The 22036-nt window shown below is 44.3% G+C and overlaps 1 protein-coding gene across 4 annotated transcripts in view; it reads left to right on the top strand.

Annotated features, from left to right (window-relative positions):
* The window catches only part of LOC310843300 (uncharacterized protein), a gene marked incomplete at its 5' end in the record, with an annotated part of 210852 nt that overhangs the window by 63241 nt on the left and 125575 nt on the right, over positions 1–22036 (top strand). The window contains 4 exons of one of the 4 annotated variants that reach the window (XM_083736401.1): positions 13292–13373; positions 15184–15266; positions 15385–15511; positions 15893–17285. The exons of 1 other annotated variant lie outside the window; for it this stretch is intronic. In XM_083736401.1, coding sequence (XP_083592527.1) covers positions 13292–13373; positions 15184–15266; positions 15385–15511; positions 15893–17253 — 1653 coding nt within the window. In that variant the 3' untranslated portion in view covers positions 17254–17285. Of the gene's footprint in view, positions 1–13291; positions 13374–15183; positions 15267–15384; positions 15512–15892; positions 17286–21266; positions 21471–22036 lie in introns of those variants that run through there. 2 more of the 4 variants (XM_083736399.1, XM_083736402.1) reach the window with 2 other exon arrangements.

Below are 22036 nucleotides of genomic sequence, written 5' to 3'. Positions count from 1 at the left end.
CATCAGGCAGGAGGCTTCATGGTCCACTTTGCAGCATTCAACTTTGTTACCGTTGCTGAGTTTGTGATAGGTAAATATTGAGGAGAGAGCAGCCAATCTCCTATGTATATCTGAATAAATTGAGAAAGTCTGTTTTTCAGTAACTACAATTAAGCTAACATTGCAAAAGAATGCATCTAAACCGGCCTAACGGACTCATGGGGAAATGGGTATTTTGGAGGATGTTTTATAAAAGTAAGTTTAGTGGACCAGTGAAGCCCCCTGAGCCAAAGGGTCATATGCCGAGAAGGCCTCGCTTTGACAGCAATCGTGCTGCAGCATTCTGCACCGGCTGAAGCTTCTGGACCAAGCGCAAGGGATGCCCCACAAGGAGGGCACTGTGGTCATCCAGCCTTGAAGAAACGAAGGCGTGAGGCCAGGCTCTCCCGGTCCTGGAATGTGGAACCATCTGCAGTTGCTCAAAGGCGCTTCCAGTCACTGAGTCTGCCTGAGTCTCGGCTGGATCCGGAAGCAGCTCAAAGTCCCACGAGGTTCATCATCATCATTTTTTATTTCTATACCGTCTTTCTACCTTACAATACTCAAGGCGGTTTACAAGCTGAAGAAACAAAAAATGTACATCTTATAACAATCTAATGCAATACAAAAATGAGATAATAAAACTTAAAAATAAGCAACCAACATCAAAAAGTAACATTCAACAATTATTAGAATAGTATAAAACAATAATATCAACATATAAAAGTTTAAACATAAGTCCACTCAAGAGTTACAGTAAATAATACAATAAACTATAATCAGTAAAACAATGGCAAGGCACACTACATAAAATAATACAGTACAAATTGAGAAGCAGAGAGTAGAGGATGGTTCATATGGAGAGAACCTTTGGCTTACCTTATTTACTTAATATTAGGTTGGCCAAGTCCTTAGGACCTTCAGGAAACCCAAATTTCAGATTGCACTGCAGAGAGGCAGTTCTGTGTGTCTTCATTTGTTGCAAAGAAGAAGAAGATTTTTATTCATACCCCGCCCTCCCCGGCCAAGAACGGGCTCAGGGTGGCTAACACCAAATATAATATACAGTTTAAAAAAAGCAAAGAACCAATTGATTAAAATGTAGCTTAAAATACAGCTTAAAATGCAGCCTTATTTTACTGGCGACTCACAAATCAAGACCAGAAGGGGATGAAACATCAAATATTCACCAGGGTCAGCTATCCATGCTGGTCCTACATGGGCCCGTGGGAAAATTTATATGCAGGATCCCATATAAGGGGTTCCATCAAAAAAAGAAAGAAGAGGATCAGACTGAGTCCAGACCAAAGGCCAGGTGGAACAACTCCCTCTTGCAGGCCCTGCGGAAAGATGTCAAATCCCGCAGTTCCCTGGTCTCCCGTGACAGAGCGTTCCACCTGTTCGGGGCCAGTGCTGAAAAGGCCCTGGCCCTAGTTGAGGCCAATCTAACGTCCTTGAGGCCCGAGACCTCCAAAATGTTGTTATTTATGAACCATAAGGTCCTCCACGGGGCATACCAGGAGAGGCAGTCCCGTTGGTACGAGGGTCTGAGGCCGCGAAGGGCTTTAAAGGTCAGAACCAGCACCTTAAGCCTGACCCTGTACTCCACCGGGAGCCAGTGCAGCTGGTAAGATAAAAGATAAAATCCCACCAGACATCATGGGACTTGTACAGGGTCATCCGAGCCTTTGGCAGCAAGTAATTTTTTCAGCTAATGCTGAAATCCACATATTTCTATACCAAAGTGAAATCTGGAAATCATGTAAGGTTTTCGGTGCTGGGTAGAGGTTTGGGTGCTGGACTCTATGACCGGGGGGACCAGGGTTCGAATTCCCATCCAGCCCTGAAGCTCCCTGGGGTGACCTTGGGGAGAAAAAGGTGGGATATAAAGGGAATAACTGAAATAAATAAGATTTTCTATTTTGGAGCAATGGAGGTTCTGGCAGCCGCTAGCCTCCTGGTCAAGAGTTCGTGAGAGCTGACGAAATGGCAAAGTGGCAAACCTGGAGCCCTCTCTGTGGGCACACGCACTGTAATCCCAGTTGCCCGAGCGAGGGGCCGGCCAGTCTGTTTTTCCTACTCGGGAGTAAGCTGCCTTGAGTTCAGCAGGGCCTGACTCCCAGGTCAGTAAGCGTAAAGACGGCAACATGAGAAGGGGCTGCTGGGTTGACATGTTCGCTGGGCTTTCCCATGGAAGCCAACGGAGAAACTCATTCCTTGGAGGCTGTGAGCAAAGGGCAGCCGAAGAAACGGCAAAATATAACCACCTCCACCACCACTGTGGCAACGTGCTCAGGGAAGGCGTTTGGGGAGTTAAAATGCTAAGCAAGGCAGCCATTGGGTTGATCTAGGCCAGGCCCATATCCGGTACATACACTCAGACACCCACTGCCCAGAGACACCCAGAGATGGGCCGATAAGGATTGCCAAGGAAGGACAGGGAAGGGGCATGGCCAACTCCTTTTTTTTTTTTTAATAATATTTATTAACAGTTCAACGATTACATAAAGACATAAGATTACAAAAAGAAATAAAGAAAACAAAACAAAAACAAAAAATAAACACTAGAATACAATACATCACAAAAAACAAAACACTACACAAAACATTAAATTAACAAAATGGGTAAATCTTGTATCTTCCAATACTTCGCGATGAGTATTCTTGCTGCTGTTGTTGCATACTGGGTCATGTCCAACTCCTCAGGCCCTGTCTCTAGGCAGAACCGAATGTATCTGGAACACAGTCTCCAGGCAAAGCAGTTTTTGTCTCTAGGCAGAATCTATTGTATCTATCAGAGTACAGTGGTACCTCAGGTTACATATGCTTCAGGTTAGAGGTGCTTCAGGTTACAGACTCCGCTAACCCAGAAATAGTACCTCAGGTTAAGAACTTTGCTTTAGGATGAGAACAGAAATTGTGTGACAGCAGTGGGAGGCCCCTTTAGCTAAAGTGGTGCTTCAGGTTAAGAACAGTTTCAGGTTAAGAACGGACCTCCAGAACGAGTTAAGTACTTAACCCGAGGTACCACTGTATGTGTAATGCTGCAACTTTTGATTGGATAAAGACCTGATTCAAGAATGTATAAAGGGAAGCCTCCCCTGTTGGGAAGGGCCGGACTACGGAACTTATTCCTCCGTGCCATTGCTTGCTGCCGGCAAACTTAACTTTCTTGCTTTAATTCTTCTGTTGCTGCGTGGTCATTTGACTGGCCTGACTATTTGAACCACCACCCATCTGGCTGGGCTTATTTATTTATATTAATTTGTACGTGCACACGCAGACAGTCATTATTATCTCATATTAAAAATTGGGAGAGGGTGACTCTTAGTACGGCCCTCCAGTGTACACTAGCGGTCAAAATTGTGGAACCTTCCGGAGGCGGCGCGAACGGCAATGGCGGTCCTCCTTGCGCTGTGAGGGGGAAGCTCCACGGAAACGGGTCGTCCGCTACGGCGAAGCGGAGACCCACATCGGAAACCCACAGGCAGCAAAAGCCTGTGGTCGTGGGACTCGGCGGGCACCAGAAGCGCCCCCCGAAATGGAGAAGGGACCCCGTAAGGGGTCTCGGAACGTGGAAGGGCTGGTGCGGTGCTGTGAGTCGATCGCTATTTCTGTGGAGTGAAGCCACACAGCCGCTGTCGGTGAGTGCTGACCTTTTTTCCTGGGGACATTCGACTGGAAAAGCAACAACCCGTGAGTAAGAAAGGACAGAAAGAATTGGAAACTAAATTATTATAAATTCGGTTAAAAGCGGGAGACGCAACCAGGAAGTCCGTCTTCCGCTTCTGCTTAAGATCTAAAGCAAAGGACTTTGATGTTTGGTGCCTTTGAAGAGGCGTTAAAAAGCAAGCAATCTGCGCTTCTACTGGAGCTGTTTTCATGCTAAACTAGGATCTAATTTTTTTTTAAGTGATTTATTTTTTAAATGTGGACTGTGTGTTACCTCTTCCTTTTTAAATATGGATTGTGTTTTACCTCTTCTTTTTTAAATATGGACTGTGTTTTACCTCTTCTTTTGGAATCACAACTTTACTGAGAAACCCAGGCAACTGGACTGCCTGATTAACAGAACTGTCAGATTGCAGATTTTGACACTTTGTTATTTGGATTTGTTACAAGTTGAGTGTTATTGGAACTGCTACATTGAAAAACTTTTTCTGGCACTTACTAGAGACATTGTTATGCTTTTAAGACCAACTCTGCTAACTACAAGAAAACTGAAGGTTCTTTGGAAACAAATGGCTGTCTGGACATATTTATTTTAACAACTTGGCTTTTCCCCTCAAGACATATTTGAACTCCCTCTAGAGGATTTTGGATTTACAACTGTATGTGACTTTGCTTTCTCTTTTCTTTCCTCCTATTTGGCTGTTTACTCTCTGGGCTGGTAGATTCCCATGGGAACATATTCAGCTTGACCTTGACTAGTAGACAGAACTGGAATGAGTGGCACTGGGAAAACAAGAGCGGCTAAAGCGAAAGCTAAACAAACAACTTTGACTTTAACTTCACAGCCGCGTAGATCATCTGTCCCTGCTGTTTTGCTGGCAGAGGAAGAAGGAATTGAGCAACCTCTGCTGGAAGTTATGGCTGCAGGAGGATCCAGCTCAGTACTAGATAAAATCTTTGAAAAATTGGAAGTTTTGGACAAAAAAGCGGATGAGCAAACGGCTAAGATTGACCAAAATACAGTCAGTGTTAATAAACTAACTGAACAAGTTGCTCTGAATACACAATCAATTGGGAAACTATTTGAAGCCACTACAGAAAATCGTAAATTGGCTGAGGAAGCCAATCAAAAAGTTGAAAAATTAGAGCAGGAGGTAAAACCATTGCACAAGTAGATTGGTGAACAGCAGGCTTATCTGTCTATGATAGAATTACAGAGTCGGGAAAATAATCTGAGATTGAGGTCAATATTAGAACTTGAACAAGGAAATTTAGTTGAATTCCTGACAAAAGAATTTTCCAAGTTTTGCCCTTTGGAGAAAGAAAAGGACTTTAAAATTGTGACTGCCTTTAGACTTGGGAAATTAACAAGGAAAGACAGGCCCAGAGACTGCTTGATTATTTTGAGATCTAAGGAGGAAAGAGACAAAATACTAGGTCTACACTACGAAAAGTCACTGGAAATTTTGGACAGAAGAGTAGAAATTTATAAAGATATCCCAAAACAACTGTTGGACCTTAGATCCACCTACATTGAGTTAGCAAGATTGCTGAGGAGTAATTCAATTGTTTTTAGGTGGGAATTTCCCCAAGGATTATCTTTTACATTTAGAGGGAAGAAGGTGAAAATTAAAACAGCCGAGGATAAAGAAAAATTTTTGAGTGCTTACGGAGAGGACCTTCAGAAAGGGGTTGAAAAACCTTCAGGGCCTGGGTCATCGCCTGCACCTACACCTTTGGGATCTGAAGAACAGGAGAAAAAGATACCACCATCAAAGGAATAACAGATTTGTCCAGGATGTCTCTGCAACTTCTGAGTTGGAATATTAATGGCTGCAATTCCCCGGAAAAAAGGAAAAGAATATTTCATATATTGAAAAAAGAACAATTGGACATCATTTGTTTGCAAGAAACACATGTGACTAGGCTCCACAGAAAAGTGTTAATAAACAAAAGATTAGGACAAGAATTTATCTCTTTGGACCGAGTTAAGAAAAGAGGAGTGGTGATATATGCGAAGGAGAGCCTGTCACCAAAATTTCTATTTAAAGATGAGCAAGGAAGAATTTTGGCAATTGAGATACAAAACCAAGGAGAAAAGTTTTTGATATTAGGAATTTATGCACCAAATGAGGGGAAATCGGAATTTTATAAGAAGCTGCATGAGATAATGCTGGACTATCTGGACTATGACAACATCATCATGATGGGAGATATGAATGGGGTGGCATCAACCAACATGGATAAGTCCTATAGCCAAAATGTGACAAAAGATGGCAGACTACCTAAAACTTTTTTTGAACTGACTGACAATATGGACATGATTGACATTTGGAGGACAAAGAACCCCCTGGGAAGAGAAGGAACATTCTTTTCTGAAGCCCAACTGACATGGACAAGAATCGACCAAATATGGGTAACTAGAGGTCTGGCACCTAAGACAAGAAAAGTGGAAATCTGCCCAAAGACCTGCTCCAACCATAATGCCGTAAAGATGGATATGAGATTAATCCCAACCGGCTCCTTTAGATGGAAGATGAATGACAATTTGTTCAGAGATCAGGAGATTATCAAAAAGGCCCAAAAAGCTTTGAAGGACTATTTTGAGATAAATTTGAACACTACGGTGGAAAAAAGAATCATCTGGGATGCAAGTAAAGCGGTTATTAGGGGGTTTCTGATACAACAGAACACTATAAAGAGCACAGAATGAGAAAAAAGACAAGATTTTGGAGAAAATTAAAGAATGTGAGAAGCTAAGACTGAGACCGAAGTCACAGGAGATTTTGAGAGAAATTAAACTTTATCAAGCACAATACTCCAAATTGACAAATCAGGAAGTCGAGTGGAAAGTTAAGTTAATGAAACAAAGATCATTTGAATCGGCAAACAAATGTGGAAAACTGTTAGCATGGCAGTTGAAAAAGAGACAAAAATTAAACACGATTACTAATTTAGAGATTGAAGGAAGAAATATCCAGAACCCAGTGAAGATCAGAAAGTGCTTCCAGAGATACTTCAAACAATTATATACTCAAGGGCCGCAAAACGAGGTTGAGATAGAACAATTTTTGACAAAGAATGGATTACCAAAGTTGTCTCAAGAAAATAGATCAACCCTGAATTATAAAATAACACAACAAGAGATTGAAGATGCCATTCAGAATATGCAATTGGGCAAATCTCCAGGGCCAGATGGGCTTACCTCCAAATATTATAAGACATTGAAAGACTATTTGATACATCCATTAATGGAGGTTTGCAATGAGATTATGGAGGGGAAGAAAGCACCGGAATCGTGGAAAGAAGCTTTCATCACATTGATACCTAAATCAGAAACTGAAAAGACACAACTTAAGAACTACCGTCCCATCTCCCTTCTAAATGTGGATTACAAAATTTTTGCAGACATTTTAGCAAGTAGATTTTTAAAAGTTCTAAACGAAGTGATTCATAAAGATCAGGCAGGCTTTCTCCCAGGTAGACATTTGTTGGCTAACACAAGGAACATTATTGATATTTTGGAACTTTTGCAAACAAACATTAATACAAGAGCAGTGTTAATATTTATAGATGCGGCGAAGGCCTTTGACAACATTTCATGGAAGTTTATGAAGAAAAACCTGGAAGGGATGGGAGTGGGACGGGGATTTGAAAATGGAATAGATGCAATCTATTCAGAACAAAAGGCTAAATTGATAGTTAACAATGTGGTGACGGAAGAGTTTAAAATTGAAAAAGGAACACGACAAGGTTGCCCTATTTCCCCTTTGCTATTCATTTCGGTCCTGGAGGTGCTCTTGAATATGATTAGGGGGGACCGGTTGGTTGAAGGAATTCAGGTCGGAGCGAAACAGTATAAACTCAAGGCTTTTGCAGATGACCTAGTTTTGACCTTACAGGAGCCAGAATCTAGTACGAAAAGGGTATTACAATTGATTCATGAGTTTGGTCGGGTGGCGGGATTTAAGCTAAACAAACAAAAAACTAAGGTATTGGGGAAAAACTTGACACCTTCAGAATCAGAAAGGTTTCAGAAAGAGACAGAGTTAAATGTGGTTAAAAAAGTAAAATACCTAGGGGTAAACATAACAGCAAAGAATCTGAGTTTATTTAAGGATAATTATGAAAAGTGTTGGTCAGAAATTAAAAGGGACTTTGAAAGTTGGTCAAGATTGAAACTTTCCTTGTTGGGCCGAATTGCTGCTATAAAGATGAATGTATTGCCAAAGATGCTGTTTCTTTTTCAGACTTTACAGATTGTGGATAAAATGGAGTGTTTCGGGAGGTGGCAAAGAGATATCTCCAAATTTGTCTGGCAGGGCAAAAAGCCCAGAATCAAGTTTAAAATATTAACTGATGCTAAAGAAAGAGGGGGGTTTGCCCTGCCAGACTTAAGGTTGTACTATGAATCAGCAGCTTTCTGCTGGCTGAAAGATTGGCTGCTTCTTGAAAACACTGATGTTTTAGATTTGGAAGGCTTTAACAATGCTTTCGGATGGCATGCATATCTGTGGTATGACAAGGTTAAAATTCATAAGACTTTTAAGAACCATATTGTTAGGAAAGCAGTGTTTAATGTCTGGACAAAATACAAAGACTTACTAGAAAATAAGACCCCAAGGTGCTGTCACCTATGGAAGCTAAGGCTCTGAAAACCCTATGGAGGCTCTGACCCCCTATGGAGGTCAAATGGCCGAAGTATTGGGAAATACTAGAAAAAGATGGAGATAATTGGAAGCTGCAGAGTTTGGAGAAACTAAAAGATAAAGTGCGAGATTGGCTACATTATGCTCAGATTAAAGAGGTTTTTAAATTGGATAAAAAGTTAGGTTTCCAGGTGGAAAAATCGAAGTTGGAAACAGAACTGTTAGAACCTAAGACTAAGGTACTCTCAAGAATGTACAACTTGCTGTTAAAATGGAACACACAGGATGAAATGGTTAAATCAGCTATGATAAAATGGGCACAGGATATTGGGTATAATATCATGTTTGCTGATTGGGAAAGGCTATGGACCACCGGTATGAAGTTTACGGCATGTAATGCCTTGAAAGAAAATATTATGAAAATGATATATAGGTGGTATATGACACCAGTCAAGCTTGCAAAAATATATCACCTGTCTGATAATAAGTGTTGGAAATGTAAGGAAACTGAAGGAACGTTCTTTCACCTCTGGTGGACTTGCCCTAGGGTTAAGGCTTTCTGGGAAATGATATATAATGAGCTGAAAAAGGTATTTAAGTATACCTTCCCTAAGAAACCAGAGGCCTTTCTTTTGGGCATTGTTGGCCAGAGGGTGTTAAAGAAGGACCGAACATTTTTCATGTATGCTACAACAGCAGCAAGGATACTTGTCGCCAAATACTGGAAAACTCAAGATTTGCCCACGCTGGAAGAATGGCAGATGCAACTGATGGACTATATGGAACTAGCAGAAATGACCGGCAGATTCCGAGACCTGGGAGAGGAAGCAGTGGAAGAGGATTGGAAGAAATTTAAGGACTATTTACAAAAACATTGTAAATTATATGAGTGCTAAGAAGGATGCGAGATTGAAAATAATACGGCACCATTAAGCTAGTTGAAAAGAATATGAGAATGAGCGAATTTTAAGAGACAGATAAATTTTGAATAATTATTATGTTTAAATTAGGTATTTAAGACCTAGATAAAAGTATTCAAAGTTAGGGATACAATATTGGAAATTTATAGAATAAGAATGGAAACAAGGTGATAAATTGCTGGTTAAAGTGGCATAATTTTAGAACGCAGGAGCGAGAGATGTGAGGAAGTCCAAAAAGCGAAGAAAATATGGTTATTATAAGATGTTAATTGTATTTCAGTTTCTTTTTTTGTTTTGTTTTCTGTTTATTCTGGTTTCTTTTTTACTGTATTAATAAAATCTCTAATAATTTTTTTTTTAAAAAAAAACAAAATTGTGGAACCTTCCGGACAAAATGTATGGACTGGTCATTTCTTCGTCAGAGGGTGAAGGGGCAAATTTAGGAGGGGATCAAATACTTTTCCCCCTCAGTGTATTTCGAGGTTTGACGGCTCATGACACCACTTTGTTTTGGAGTAATAATAAGGCTTTATTTCTGTGGGGACGCAGGGGGATGCATACCCCTAAACATTTTGTGAATTTAACGGGAGAAGAAATTCACTGTATTTATTTTCCCAGATTTGAACTGTATTTATTTCCCCCGGTGGTGATTTTCTTGAGTCAAAATGAGAGTACCCTAAACATTTTTTTTAAAGAAATCACTGAGTTATACCATAAAATCATGTATCAATGGAAATAAAATTTAATGAGGAATGTAATGCAATAACTTTTATGAAGGATTATTTATTACAACAGCAGTCATAAAGGAAAACACAGGAAAAATGAGATATGCATGTTAAATTGCCGTGTTGACACTTTGCGATAAAATCAATGGGTTTGGGGTTGCAGTTTGGGGACTCGGTTTGTAAAAGGTTCGCCATCACTGCGCTAGAAGGAAAGGAAAGTGGGGGGGGGGGCGTCCCCCAAAAAGCATCTCTGGAAGTGGGAAAGAAAGAAAAGGCGGAGGCGAGAGGTGGGCACGCTGGGCTTGGCAAGGGTTAAAGGGAACCGAGCTGCCTTCCTAGAGAGGCCAGGAAGCAAGGGGGGTCAGGTCCTCCAGAGCCAGGGCCCCTCCCTCCCCAGTCCTTTCCTACCTCGCTGTCTCTCCCGGGGTCTGGTGAGTCTCCTCTCTCTCTCTCTCTCTCTCTCTCTCTGGGATCTGGTGGGGGTCCCAGGGCTGCAGCAGGGGAGGGGGCCTGGGGGGCCTGATCTGCTCCTGCAGGGGGGGGACCCCAAGTCAGGGAGGAGGAGAGGGTCCTGCCAGGGAGGGGCCAGGTCTGCCACGCTCTCCTTCCTGCAGATCAGAGAATCCCAAACTCATTCGGCCCTCCGCCCCCCCCCCTTCAGAAAAAATCTCCCTTCTTTATGCAAAGGAGTCCCTGGGACATTAACTCTGTGTGAATCCGCTCAGCCTCATTGCACAACAGAGGAAAAAGGTGCAAATGGTTTTCCAAAGCTGGACGAGGATGTGGACTAGCCCCCCCCCCCCCCATAAAAAAGGTGGGAGAGAAAGGCCAGGAGTAAAGAGAGGGATTCCAGCCCAGAGTCTGGCTGCTGCATTGGGGACCAGTTTCCCAGTGTCTCCCAGGGCAGCTCCCCACGGAGGCCACTGCAGCAATCCCCTCGCACCCAGAGCAGGGCATCCCAGGACCACATCCTCTCTCTCCCAAACGGATTGTTGATGGAAACCGAGCCTCCAGGGACCTTGGCATCAATGGCTTTGTGTGTGTTAAGCTATCTAACTGAATAATAATACTAAATTACCCTCCTAAATTTCAAGGGAGATGTCTTTGGCCCCTGCCCACTTGGCCCTCAGGGGGTTGGCCAGATACATTCCTGGCCCTCAGAGCAAAGAAAAAGGGACCCCACCCCAGGGGTCTGCCTGGAGAGCGGCAGAGAGTCCAAGTGAAAGAAAAGGAGACAGAAGGAGGGGAGTGGGGGTGGGGGAAGCAACTCCTGAGGACCCCCCGGATGAGGACCCCCACTAGAGCCAAGAATCCATTTTCCACAAGATACAAATGACTTCCTTGTCAGTCAGTTCTGACTTCATGCATTGACTGAAAGGCAGGAGCAACAAGGCTTCTTCATCTCCCAGAAATCCCTTCCGTTGCCTCCACATTTTGCATTGCAATCTTCCTTCTAGGAGAGCTAGAGGCTGCTTCTTCCTCCTCCTCCTCCTCTTCCTCCTCCTCCTCTTCCTCTTTCTTCTCCTTTTTAGAAAGGCCCTTTTCACCTGGCCTAGGGGGTGAGGCCCAGACTCACCCAGCCTTACTGTGTTAAATATGTATTCTGTAGTTGACCTCCTTTGTAATGTTTTATTTTGATATCTTTAAGAGAATATTTGTTTTCTGCTATGTTGCTTTGACTATGGACTATATAACTGAGTTTCTTCTAATGGTTTTATTTTTATTTTATTGATTTTGTGGGATGTGAAACTGCAGTCAAGTACAACATTGCTACAGTGGATACGTTACCTTCAGTAGCTTATTTAAGAGACATCATCAATAAGGGACAATAGCGGGACATGGTGCTGGAATAAGGGACTGCCCCGCCAAATAAGGGACGCTTGACTGCTATGTTCCTGTTTCCTCCAGAGCAGGGACAGACTTCCCCTACTTGTGACTTGAAGAGGGTGCAGTCTGTTGTACTAGCATGGAGGAGCACACGGCCTCCATGTTCTGATCAGTGTGTCTTCTCCATTTTCTTTGTTGCTGTGTGTTTGGAGAAGTGACTCCTTAGTGGCAGTCATTTGGGACTAACTTCTTTATGGAATAGTTCTAGTTGTTATGTAACCTAAGCCTGCCTTCAGGGATATGTCTGTGAACGTGAATGAATCTGTGAGTAAACTACTTTTATATTAATGTGAATCAGATCATTGTGCTTATTAATTTAAGAGGGATTGGAAGGGATTTTACCAGGAAGGAATCTTTAATAGTAAGTCTCAGATGAGTCAGCAACAAGCTGATCGCTGCGTAATCTAAAAAAGGGGGATGTATGGAACTCTGCTAGATTATGGAACTTGCTAATGCATTTTAGGAAGGATATCATTCAATAATATATCCTCTCCTGCCTCCCTAATCATCCCCATGGATTTAATATGCTGTAAACCGCTTTGAGATTTTTCTTTAAAATATAAAGTGTTATAGAAATTTAAATAAATAAAATAACTCATGGTTTGGGCTGTGGTGCAGTCCAGCCCTGGTTCCCTCCAAGACTCATCCATGCTTCCTCAGGGAACCTTTTTCTTTTCCTGATATTAGACAACTTTTGTAACAGAACAATGTATTTGCTTTGTAGGATTTGCTAGAGCTTCTCATTTAGACGGACAGAACCTGGCAGAAGACCAAAGGGTTCCTTCTGATCTCTCAGAGGCTTCCTGAGAGCACAGATGGGTGAGCGAGATTCAGCTGGCCCTGGAACAGGAAGAGGCCATGCCATCCAAACTGGGAACAGTGGGGGGTTCTGGGAAAACTCTGTGCAGAAGATCCTGGGTGAGGAGGACACCCTCCGCTCAGAGGTGCAGAGCCAGCAGTTGAGGCAGTTCTGCTGCCAGGAGGCCAAGGGACCCCGAGAGGTTTGCAGTCGACTCTACCACCTTTGCCGTCAGTGGCTGAAGCCAGAAAGGCACACGAAAGCTGAGATGCTGGACCTGGTGATCTTGGAGCAGTTCCTGGCTGTCCTTCCACCGGAGATGGAGAGCTGGGTGAGGGACTGTGGAGCAGAGACCAGTTCCCAGGCGGTGGCCCTGGCCGAAGGTTTCCTCCTGAGTCAGGCAGAGGAGAGAAAACAGGTGAGAGAGACTTTCCTCTGGATACTCCCAAGGGGCTCCAAACAGGACAGAGAACATCCCATCATGCTCTACTGATGGCTCTTTTTTTTTTCTGGGAAGGCATCCATGGAATGAGATCTGTCAGCCTTGAAGCTGTTGGCCCTGACATTCATTTTTTAATTCTTCTCCCCATTCTCTCTTTTGAATCCTTGTTTATTTTTCAGGGAAAGGATCTCTTTGCAGAAATGGGCCAGATATCTTCTGCAGCAGAGAGGCCTCCATTGGACAACAGAGAGAGGCCGCTGGGTAAGGAGGGAGGAGGTTTTTCTCCATTTAGTCTCATTCTGTTGGTTTTCCAACTCATCTGGGGGTTCTTTTCATCTTTTGTTGCGGGAGATACCGTATTTTTCGCCCTATAGGACGCACCGGCCCATAGGACGCACCTAGTTTTCAGGGGGGGAAATCAAGGAAAAAAATATGATTTCCCCCCCGCAGCTCTGGGAGCAGCGGACAGGCTGCACGCAGCCTGTGCGCTACCCCAAGACCTCCTTCCTGCTTTTGTGGGAGGTGGCGGAATTCCCCCACCTCCCGCAAAAGCCCACAGGAGCCGCGCGTGACTCCTGCGGGCTTTTCGACCAGGAGGGAGAAGGGACTGAAACGGCCAGTCAGTCCCTTCTCCCTCCTTGGGGAAAAGCCCCCAAGAGCGGCACGCTCTTTAAAGGCTGCGCGGCTCCTACGGGCTTTTCTAGGAGGTGGGGGAATTCCCCCACCCCCCGCAAAAGCCAGCAAAGCCTCGCAGCCCCTTTACAGGGCGCAGGGCTTTTGCCTGCTTTTGCGGGAGGTGGGGGAATTCCCCCGTCTCCCACAAAAGCCCACAGGAGGGAGAAGGGACGGACTCCGCCAGTCTGTCCCTTCTCCCTCCTTGGGGAAAAGCCCCCAAGAGCTGCGCGCTCTTTAAAGGCTGCGCGGCTCTTGCCGGCTTTTCTGCGAGGTGGGGGAATTCCCCCACCTCCCGCAAAAGCCAGCAAAGCCTCGCAGCCCCTTTAAAGAGCGCAGGGCTTTTGCCTGCTTTTGCGGGAGGTGGGGGAATTCCCCCGTCTCCCACAAAAGCCCACAGGAGGGAGAAGGGACGGACTCCGCCAGTCTGTCCCTTCTCCCTCCTTGCGGAAAAGCCCCCAAGAGCTGCGCACTCTTTAAAGGCTGCACGGCTCTTGCCGGCTTTTCTGCGAGGTGGGGGAATTCCCCCACCTCCTAGAAAAGCCAGCAAAGCCTCGCAGCCCCTTTAAAGAGCGCCCGGCTTTTGCCTGCTTTTGCGGGAGGTGGGGGAATTCCCCCATCTCCCGCAAAAGCCCACAGGAGGGAGAAGGGACAGACTCCGCCAGTCCGTCCCTTCTCCCTCCTTGGGGAAAAGCCTGCTTTCTAACACCGCCAGCCTCCAAGCTGGGTTGGAGAGTAGCAGGAAGGCTTCGCGCCCCTTCCCACTGCCCCCCATCCTCTGGGGCTGGCGATGGGGGAAGCGCTGCTTTCCCCACCGCCAGCCTCCAAGCCGGGTTGGAGAGTAGCAGGAAGGCTTTGCGCGCCTTCCCACTGCCCCCCATCCTCTGGGGCTGGCGATGGGGGAAGCGCTGCTTTCCCCACCGCCAGCCTCCAAGCCGGGTTGGAGAGTAGCAGGAAGGCTTTGCGCGCCTTCCCACTGCCCCCCATCCTCTGGGGCTGGCGATGGGGGAAGCGCTGCTTTCCCCACCGCCAGCCTCCAAGCCGGGTTGGAGAGTAGCAGGAAGGCTTTGCGCGCCTTCCCACTGCCCCCCATCCTCTGGGGCTGGCGATGGGGGAAGCGCTGCTTTCCCCCACCGCCAGCTTCAAAGAGCAGACTCTCCTGGCTTCAGCAGAAGCGACGCGAAGCCTCTGGAGCGCAGGCTTCGGAGGCTTCGCGTTGCTATCGCTGAAGCCAAGGAGCCTGCATTCGCCCCGTAAGACGCACACACATTTCCCCTTCATTTTTGGAGCTGGAAAAGTGCGTCTTATAGGGCGAAAAATACGGTAGTTTATATTCACTGATTCACCTGTGAGAGAAGCAGACACTCTGGGCGTCCCCCTTACCTTTTTCCTCTTGCAGGTGACAGAATGATGCCCGCAAGACCTCTTCATCCATCTTTCCTTGGGAAGAGAATGGAAACAGTGGCTGTGGATCCAGATCAGGTCAGGGGAAGCTGCCTTGTGGGGACAGAGGTCAAGTAGCAGAACAATGTCGTAGATCAGGACGTGGTGGTGAACAATATTATTGTCTCATAGGAGGACATTTCCCTTTTTCTTTTAGGGTCCAGTGTGCTTTGAAGATGTTGCTGTTCGTTTCACAGATGAGGAGTGGGGGTTGCTGGATCCTGACCAGAGAGCTCTGCATAAGGATGTCATGGAGGAGAATCATGGGATCGTGGCCACTCTTGGTAAGGATCCCTTTGGAATCATAATATCTGTTTTTAAATTCAAAACAGCTCTCTTTGATGAACCTCATATATTTCCACAGAACTCAACAGCGTCCCCTTAAGACACCTGGGATTACAATATTGCAGCTTCTAAACAAGGATCAGCCTGGTCTGAACTCCACAGGCCATTTTAACTCAACTTCAGAGTTGTTAGGGAAGTTGAAGTAGCTTATCGAATCACAGGTTCCCCTAAGGATGTGGTTGATCCCCGTTAATTAATGCACCCAACCCTTAAGAAAACCATCCATCTAACCCACTTGTGTTATTCCTCTATTACCAGAGTTAACAAATATTCTTCCTTAATTTGTCCCTGAGGCGCTAATCCATTTCTCTTCATTGCAGATAGTGATGGACTGGAAATCAAGAACAAGGGTGACCATGACAAAATCCCCACAATGGAGAAGCTGTATAAATATTTTGAAGGTGGGGAAAGTTCCAATTCCACTTCCCATCAAGGAAATCTCATTAGGAAGAAACCTTATCAGTGCATGGAATGTGGAAAGAGCTTCACTCACAGCCACAGTCTCACTTCCCATCAAAGAATTCATACAGGGGAGAAACCCTATCAGTGTGTGGAATGTGGAAAGAGCTTCAATAGTAACTCCCATCTCACTTCCCATCAGAGAATTCATACAGGGGAGAAACCCTATCAGTGCGTGAATTGTGGAAAGAGCTTCAGTCAGAGCTCTGATTTCACTAAGCACCAGAGAATTCATACAGGGGAGAAACCCTATCAGTGTGTGGAATGTGGAAAGAGCTTCAGTCAGAGGTCACATCTTTCTTCTCATCAAAGAATTCACATAGGGGAGAAACCCTATCAGTGTGTGGAATGTGGAAAGAGCTTCAGGAAGAGCTCACATCTTTCTTCCCATCAAAGAATTCATATAGGGGAGAAACCCTATCAGTGTGTGGAATGTGGAAAGAGCTTCATTCACAGGGCTCATCTCACTTCCCATCAGAGAACTCATACAGGAGAGAAAGCCTATCAGTGCGTGGAATGTGGAAAGACCTTCACTGATAGCTCCTCTCTCATTTCCCATCGAAGAATTCATACGGGGGAGAAACCCTATCAGTGTGTGGAATGTGAAAAGCGCTTCAGGACCAGCTCCAAACTCACTATCCATCAAAGAATTCATACGGGGGAGAAACCCTATCAGTGTGTGGAATGTGGAAAGAGCTTCAGTCAAAGCTCACATCTTTCTTCTCATCAAAGAATTCACATAGGGGAGAAACCCTATCAGTGTGTGGAATGTGGAAAGAGCTTCAGGAATAGCTCACATCTTAATTCCCATCAAAGAATTCACATAGGGGAGAAACCCTATCAGTGCGTGGAATGTGGAAAGAGCTTCACTGATAGCTCCAGTTTCACTAGGCATCAGAGAATTCATACAGGGGAGAAACCCTATCAGTGTGTGGAATGTGGAAAAAGCTTCAGTCAGAGCTCACATCTTTCTTCTCATCAAAGAATTCACATAGGGGAGAAACCATATAATTGTTTGGAATGTGGAAAGAGCTTAACTGATAGCTCCTCTCTCATTTCCCATCGAAGAATTCATACAGGGGAGAAACCCTATCAGCGTGTGGAATGTGGAAAAAGCTTCAGTCAGAGCCACAATCTCACTTCCTATCAAAGAATTCATACGAAGAGTGGAAAACCCTTCATTTTACAGCTTTCAGCACTAGAGAAAAACAAACCACTTTAAACAAGGCTTTGGCTGATTGACATCTAATGCCCTTTTAAAATGTGGTGGGGAGGTGGGGGTTACAAGTTTTGGGCTGTGTGTTTTGTGTTTTCATTGTGTGATTTTATGTTGCAACCGTCCTGAGATCTGTGGGTATAGAGAATAAGAGCCAACTCTTAAGAGTCTGAGGGCTCTTTGCCCCCCAATAAGATATGTGAGGGGGCCACCCCCCAGTTCATAGGAACAGCCATTCAAATGGCATGCATGCACCACATCCTGTGACTGTTTATCTGAGACAGGGCTTACTAAACCCCTCCTATATTTTATTCAAGTTGGCACCCCTGCTATAGGGCGCTATAGAAGTCAAATAAATATAATAACACCATCTTGGTCACCTTCATCTGCACGTGTTCCAGCTTGTCAATATCCATATTATTATCATTTTAAAATTCATGTACCCGTCATCTGAACATTTCACGGTGGTTCCCAACATAAACAGACAGGTTGAAAGCATGGCTTTCTCAAAATCGAGTCAAGCTAGAGAAATCTCTCTTTTTTCTTTTTCTTTTTTTGGATGGAGTTACAGACTGTTGCTCAGGGGAGTGCTGTGGTAATAGCGCATCTTAATTTTAGTAAGGTTTTTTGACAAAGTCCCCTGTGATATTTATGTGAGGAAGCTGGTAAAATGTGGCGGAACAAGGTAACTGTTAAGTGGATTTGACTGACTGAACCCAAAGAGGACTCTTTCCTGGTTCGTCATCATCCTGGGGTGCCGCAGGGTTCTGTCCTGGGCCTGATGTTGTTCAGCGTCTTTATAAATGTCTTGGGTGAAGGAACTGAGGGGGTACTCATCACATTTGCGGAGGACACCAAATGGGGAGCGGAGGCCAATGTGGCAGAAGGCAGAATCAGATCAAGGGCAGGAATAGTACCACTTTATTCTGCCTTGTCAGACCCCACCCAGAATACTGTTCTAGTTACAGGTAAGTAACCATGTTGGTCTGCCGTAGTCGAATCAAAATAAAATGGTATCTGAAGAGGTGCGCATGCACACGAAAGCTCATACAAATAACAAAATTAGTTGGTCTCTCAGGTGCTACTGGAATGAATTTTTTTATTTTGTTTCCATAATACTGTGTTCAATTCCGGGCACCACAATTTCAGTATCTTAAATTTTGTTTGCCAAGGGAAATCAAGAAGGTGAGGGAACACCATCTATATTCCTTTTATAACAAGTGGACAAAGTTTATTGAATATATAAATTGTTAAGACTGTTGCCGGAATCCACCCAGCACTCATGGGAAAAGGTGGCATGATCTTTTAGAGTAATCAAATGAAACTTTTAACACATGGCAGGAAGAAAGTCTGCAATTTCATCAGGACATGTTATTTGTTTACTGTTGTAACTATTGCTTTCTGAAAAGTTATCTTCTGTACCATGAAGATAAATAAAAACAATGTTTTTAAAAATGGTGTGGAAATCAGGTGTCCTCTTCCATTAATCTGCTTGCATGTGTTGCGTGTTAATTGGAGTCTGTTACTGCCAGTTATTTCACATTATCCATGTGTTTCTGTGTGTTCAGCACATATGATTGCTGGTGAGACTGAATAAAAGACTTCCTAGGAAATTCCCTTTGACTGCTTCTGCATTGTTTCAAATGTGACTTCACTTACACATAAGAACAAACAATATGTATTCCTGACAAATCATACCATTGTCAGCTAATTAATCTCCACCCCAACAAACGCTGCACTTAGCATGAGCAGCTGCTTTCTTCCCATTTCTTAGGTGGAAAGAACTGATAATGAAAAGGAAGAAGGGAGATAGACCCTTTCCCTCAACCTTTGGGGATCTGGGGGGCTTCATTCCACCCCTTAGTCCTGCTCCTGAAAGCTTGGCAGATGTGGAGTATTTGCTCACACTCTGCCATGACTTAAAAATCAACCTTTTTGATTTTTTAAAGAAATGGTATTGCAGTGCTAAAAAGGCTCAAGAAAGCAATTCCTGTAGTAGCTGGCATCTTAGCAAGCCCAGTGCCACTCTGACAACTGTCTCACTCCCAGCTAACTAATCTGGAAAGCTGTCTTGTTCTCTCTGTAAAGACTTCAGTGTCCCTTGAAGTCACAATTAAGCATTTCTGGAAGAGGAAATGATATGCTTTGGTTTAGAAAGCACTAATACTGGGTCACTGACTGTGCAACCTGCCAGCCCTGCCCTGTAGAAACCTCCAACTTTAAAGATCTTTTGGTGTGGCAGCAAGTGTACTTTGGAACTCCCTGTCTCTTGACATCAGGCAGGAGGCTTCATAGTCCACTTTGCAGCATTCAACTTTGTTACCATTGCTGAGTTTGTGATAGGTAAATATTGAGGAGAGAGCAGCCAATCTCCTATGTATATCTGAATAAATTGAGAAAGTCTGTTTTTCAGTAACTACAATTAAGCTAACATTGCAAAAGAATGCATCTAAACCGGCCTAACGGACTCATGGGGAAATGGGTATTTTGGAGGATGTTTTATAAAAGTAAGTTTAGTGGACCAGTGAAGCCCTCTGAGCCAAAGGGTCATGCCGAGAAGGCCTCGCTTTGACAGCAATCGTGCTGCAGCATTCTGCACCGGCTGAAGCTTCTGGACCAAGCGCAAGGGATGCCCCACAAGGAGGGCACTGTGGTCATCCTGTTAGGGACTTCAGAATACAGACCAGAATGGAAACTCCAGGCAGCAATATTTTTAAAGAAAAAGTTTTATTGACTTTGGTTTATTTGTCAGACAAGCAAAGCAAAGGGGTTCATTCAACAAAAATGAGAGAATGCCCCCTGTCAATCAGATGCAGACATCTTTTATACCTTTTGGCAAAGCCACAGTTCAGCCCATTGACCCACCCCTTAAACATTCCTCCTTATGCATATTCATTAAAAGCTCTACCAATCAAAATTGGTGTTTGCCTTGTTTGGTTCCAAGCTGCGTTATCCGCTAGGTGGCGCTGCGAGCTTATAAACTATTTGACCTACTTTACATTTCCCAGTAAAACCTTTATGACCACCTGTCTATGGCAAGGTAGTTGGTGGTTTTAACAGTTACTCTTTGTGGTGAGCTAGAGGTTCCTGTTGTTTGCTCTTTTCTCGGTGTTTTACTGGAATCTGGGTCAACAGCTAGCTACAGGTGCAAAGTGCTCTAACCACACTTGCTGCGTTTACAGAAAATGCTTTTGCAAGCAGGGGAGAGAGGTAGTTTTTAGCTTTTTAGCTTGCTCCTTATAAAATGGCTTCAGTCTGGCTCTCCAAAGTGGACCTCTGGTCTCCACTCCTTCAATCCAGCCTTGAAGAAACGAAGGCATGAGGCCAGGCTCTCCTGGTCCTGGAATGTCAAACCATCTGCAGTTGCTCAAAGGCGCTTCCAGTCACTGAGTCTGCCTGAGTCTCGGCTGGATCCGGAAGCAGCTCAAAGTCCCACGAGGTTCATCATCATCATTTTTTATTTGTATACCGTCTTTCTACCTCATCATCATCGTCGTCGTCATCTTTATTATTTATACCCCGCCTATCTGGCTGGGTATAATCTGCTGGGTTGAACAACAAATTACGATTCTTTCTGTGAACAGTCTTCGTCCAGTCCTGCCTTTTTATACCATGATTGGGCTGGGCTGGGCTGCCCAGGCCATCTTAAATGTCAGCTTCAGAGTTGTTGGGAAAGATAAGTAACCTCTGTCAGGTTTTCTGTTTTTGCTCCTGTCAATCTTGAGTTAACCAAAGAGATAGCTAGCATTGGGGATGGAGGGGATGCCATGACTAGGCCAAACAAAATCCATCCCAGAGAACAGACAGGCTTTTCGAATCTCAGATAACACTAGTAATAATAGTGATAATAGTAATAATAGTAATAATAATTTGTTCGTAACCCTGCCCATCTGACTGGGTTTCCCCAGCAACTCTGGGCAGCTCCAAGCAGAAGATTTCAACCACGATGAAACATCCAATATTAAAATCTTCCCTAAACAGGGCTGGCTTCAGATGTCTTCTAAAAGTCTGATAGTTGTTCATTAACATCTGATGGGAGGGCATTCCACAGGGCGGGCACCACTACCAAGAATGCCCTCTGCCTGGTTCCCTGTAACCTCACTTCTCTCTGGCAGGGAACCACCAGAAGGCCCTCGGAGCTGGACCTCAGTGTCTGGGCTGAACGATGGGGGTGGAAACGCTTCTTTGGGTATACTGGGCCAAGACCGTTTAGGGCTTTCAAGGTCGGCACCAACACTTTGAATTGTGCTCGGAAACGCACTGGGAGCCAGTGTAGGTCTTTCAGGTCTGGTGTTATTTGGTCTCAGCCTGCATACCAAATGGAGCTGGTAGACAGCTGCCCTAGACACTGAATTGACCTGCACCTCCATGGACAGCTGTGTTTCCAAAAAGGAAAAAGCGAGGGAGAGGGGGTGAAGAAAAGAAAAGAAAAGAAAAGAAAAGAAAAAGGAATCAAAGTATGAATAGAGTAAAAAACATAGTAATATTTCATATTTCAGTCAGCAAAGAAAAGAAACTTGCGACTATACCCATTGTACTAATTTTCAAATAAACTGTTATTTACACAGTTACACAACGTTGTTTTTTGTTAACTTAATTTAACTTTATCTGACATGTACTTTGTATTACAAGGCTCCTTCAATATCTGCCAGAAAACTTTTACTATTCCAGTACCCTCTGAGGTATTCCTTAATTATTAACCAATCCTTATTTACTTCTTGTATTGTATTTCCTCTTATTGACCCCGTTCTCCTTGCTAATTGTAAGTACTCTATCAACATGGCTTGCC

Source organism: Podarcis gaigeae (assembly GCF_964106915.1).
Source record: "Podarcis gaigeae genome assembly, chromosome: 4".
In the NCBI taxonomy this organism is placed as follows: Eukaryota; Metazoa; Chordata; class Lepidosauria; order Squamata; family Lacertidae; genus Podarcis; species Podarcis gaigeae.
This window is presented reverse-complemented; position numbering and strand designations above follow the sequence as displayed.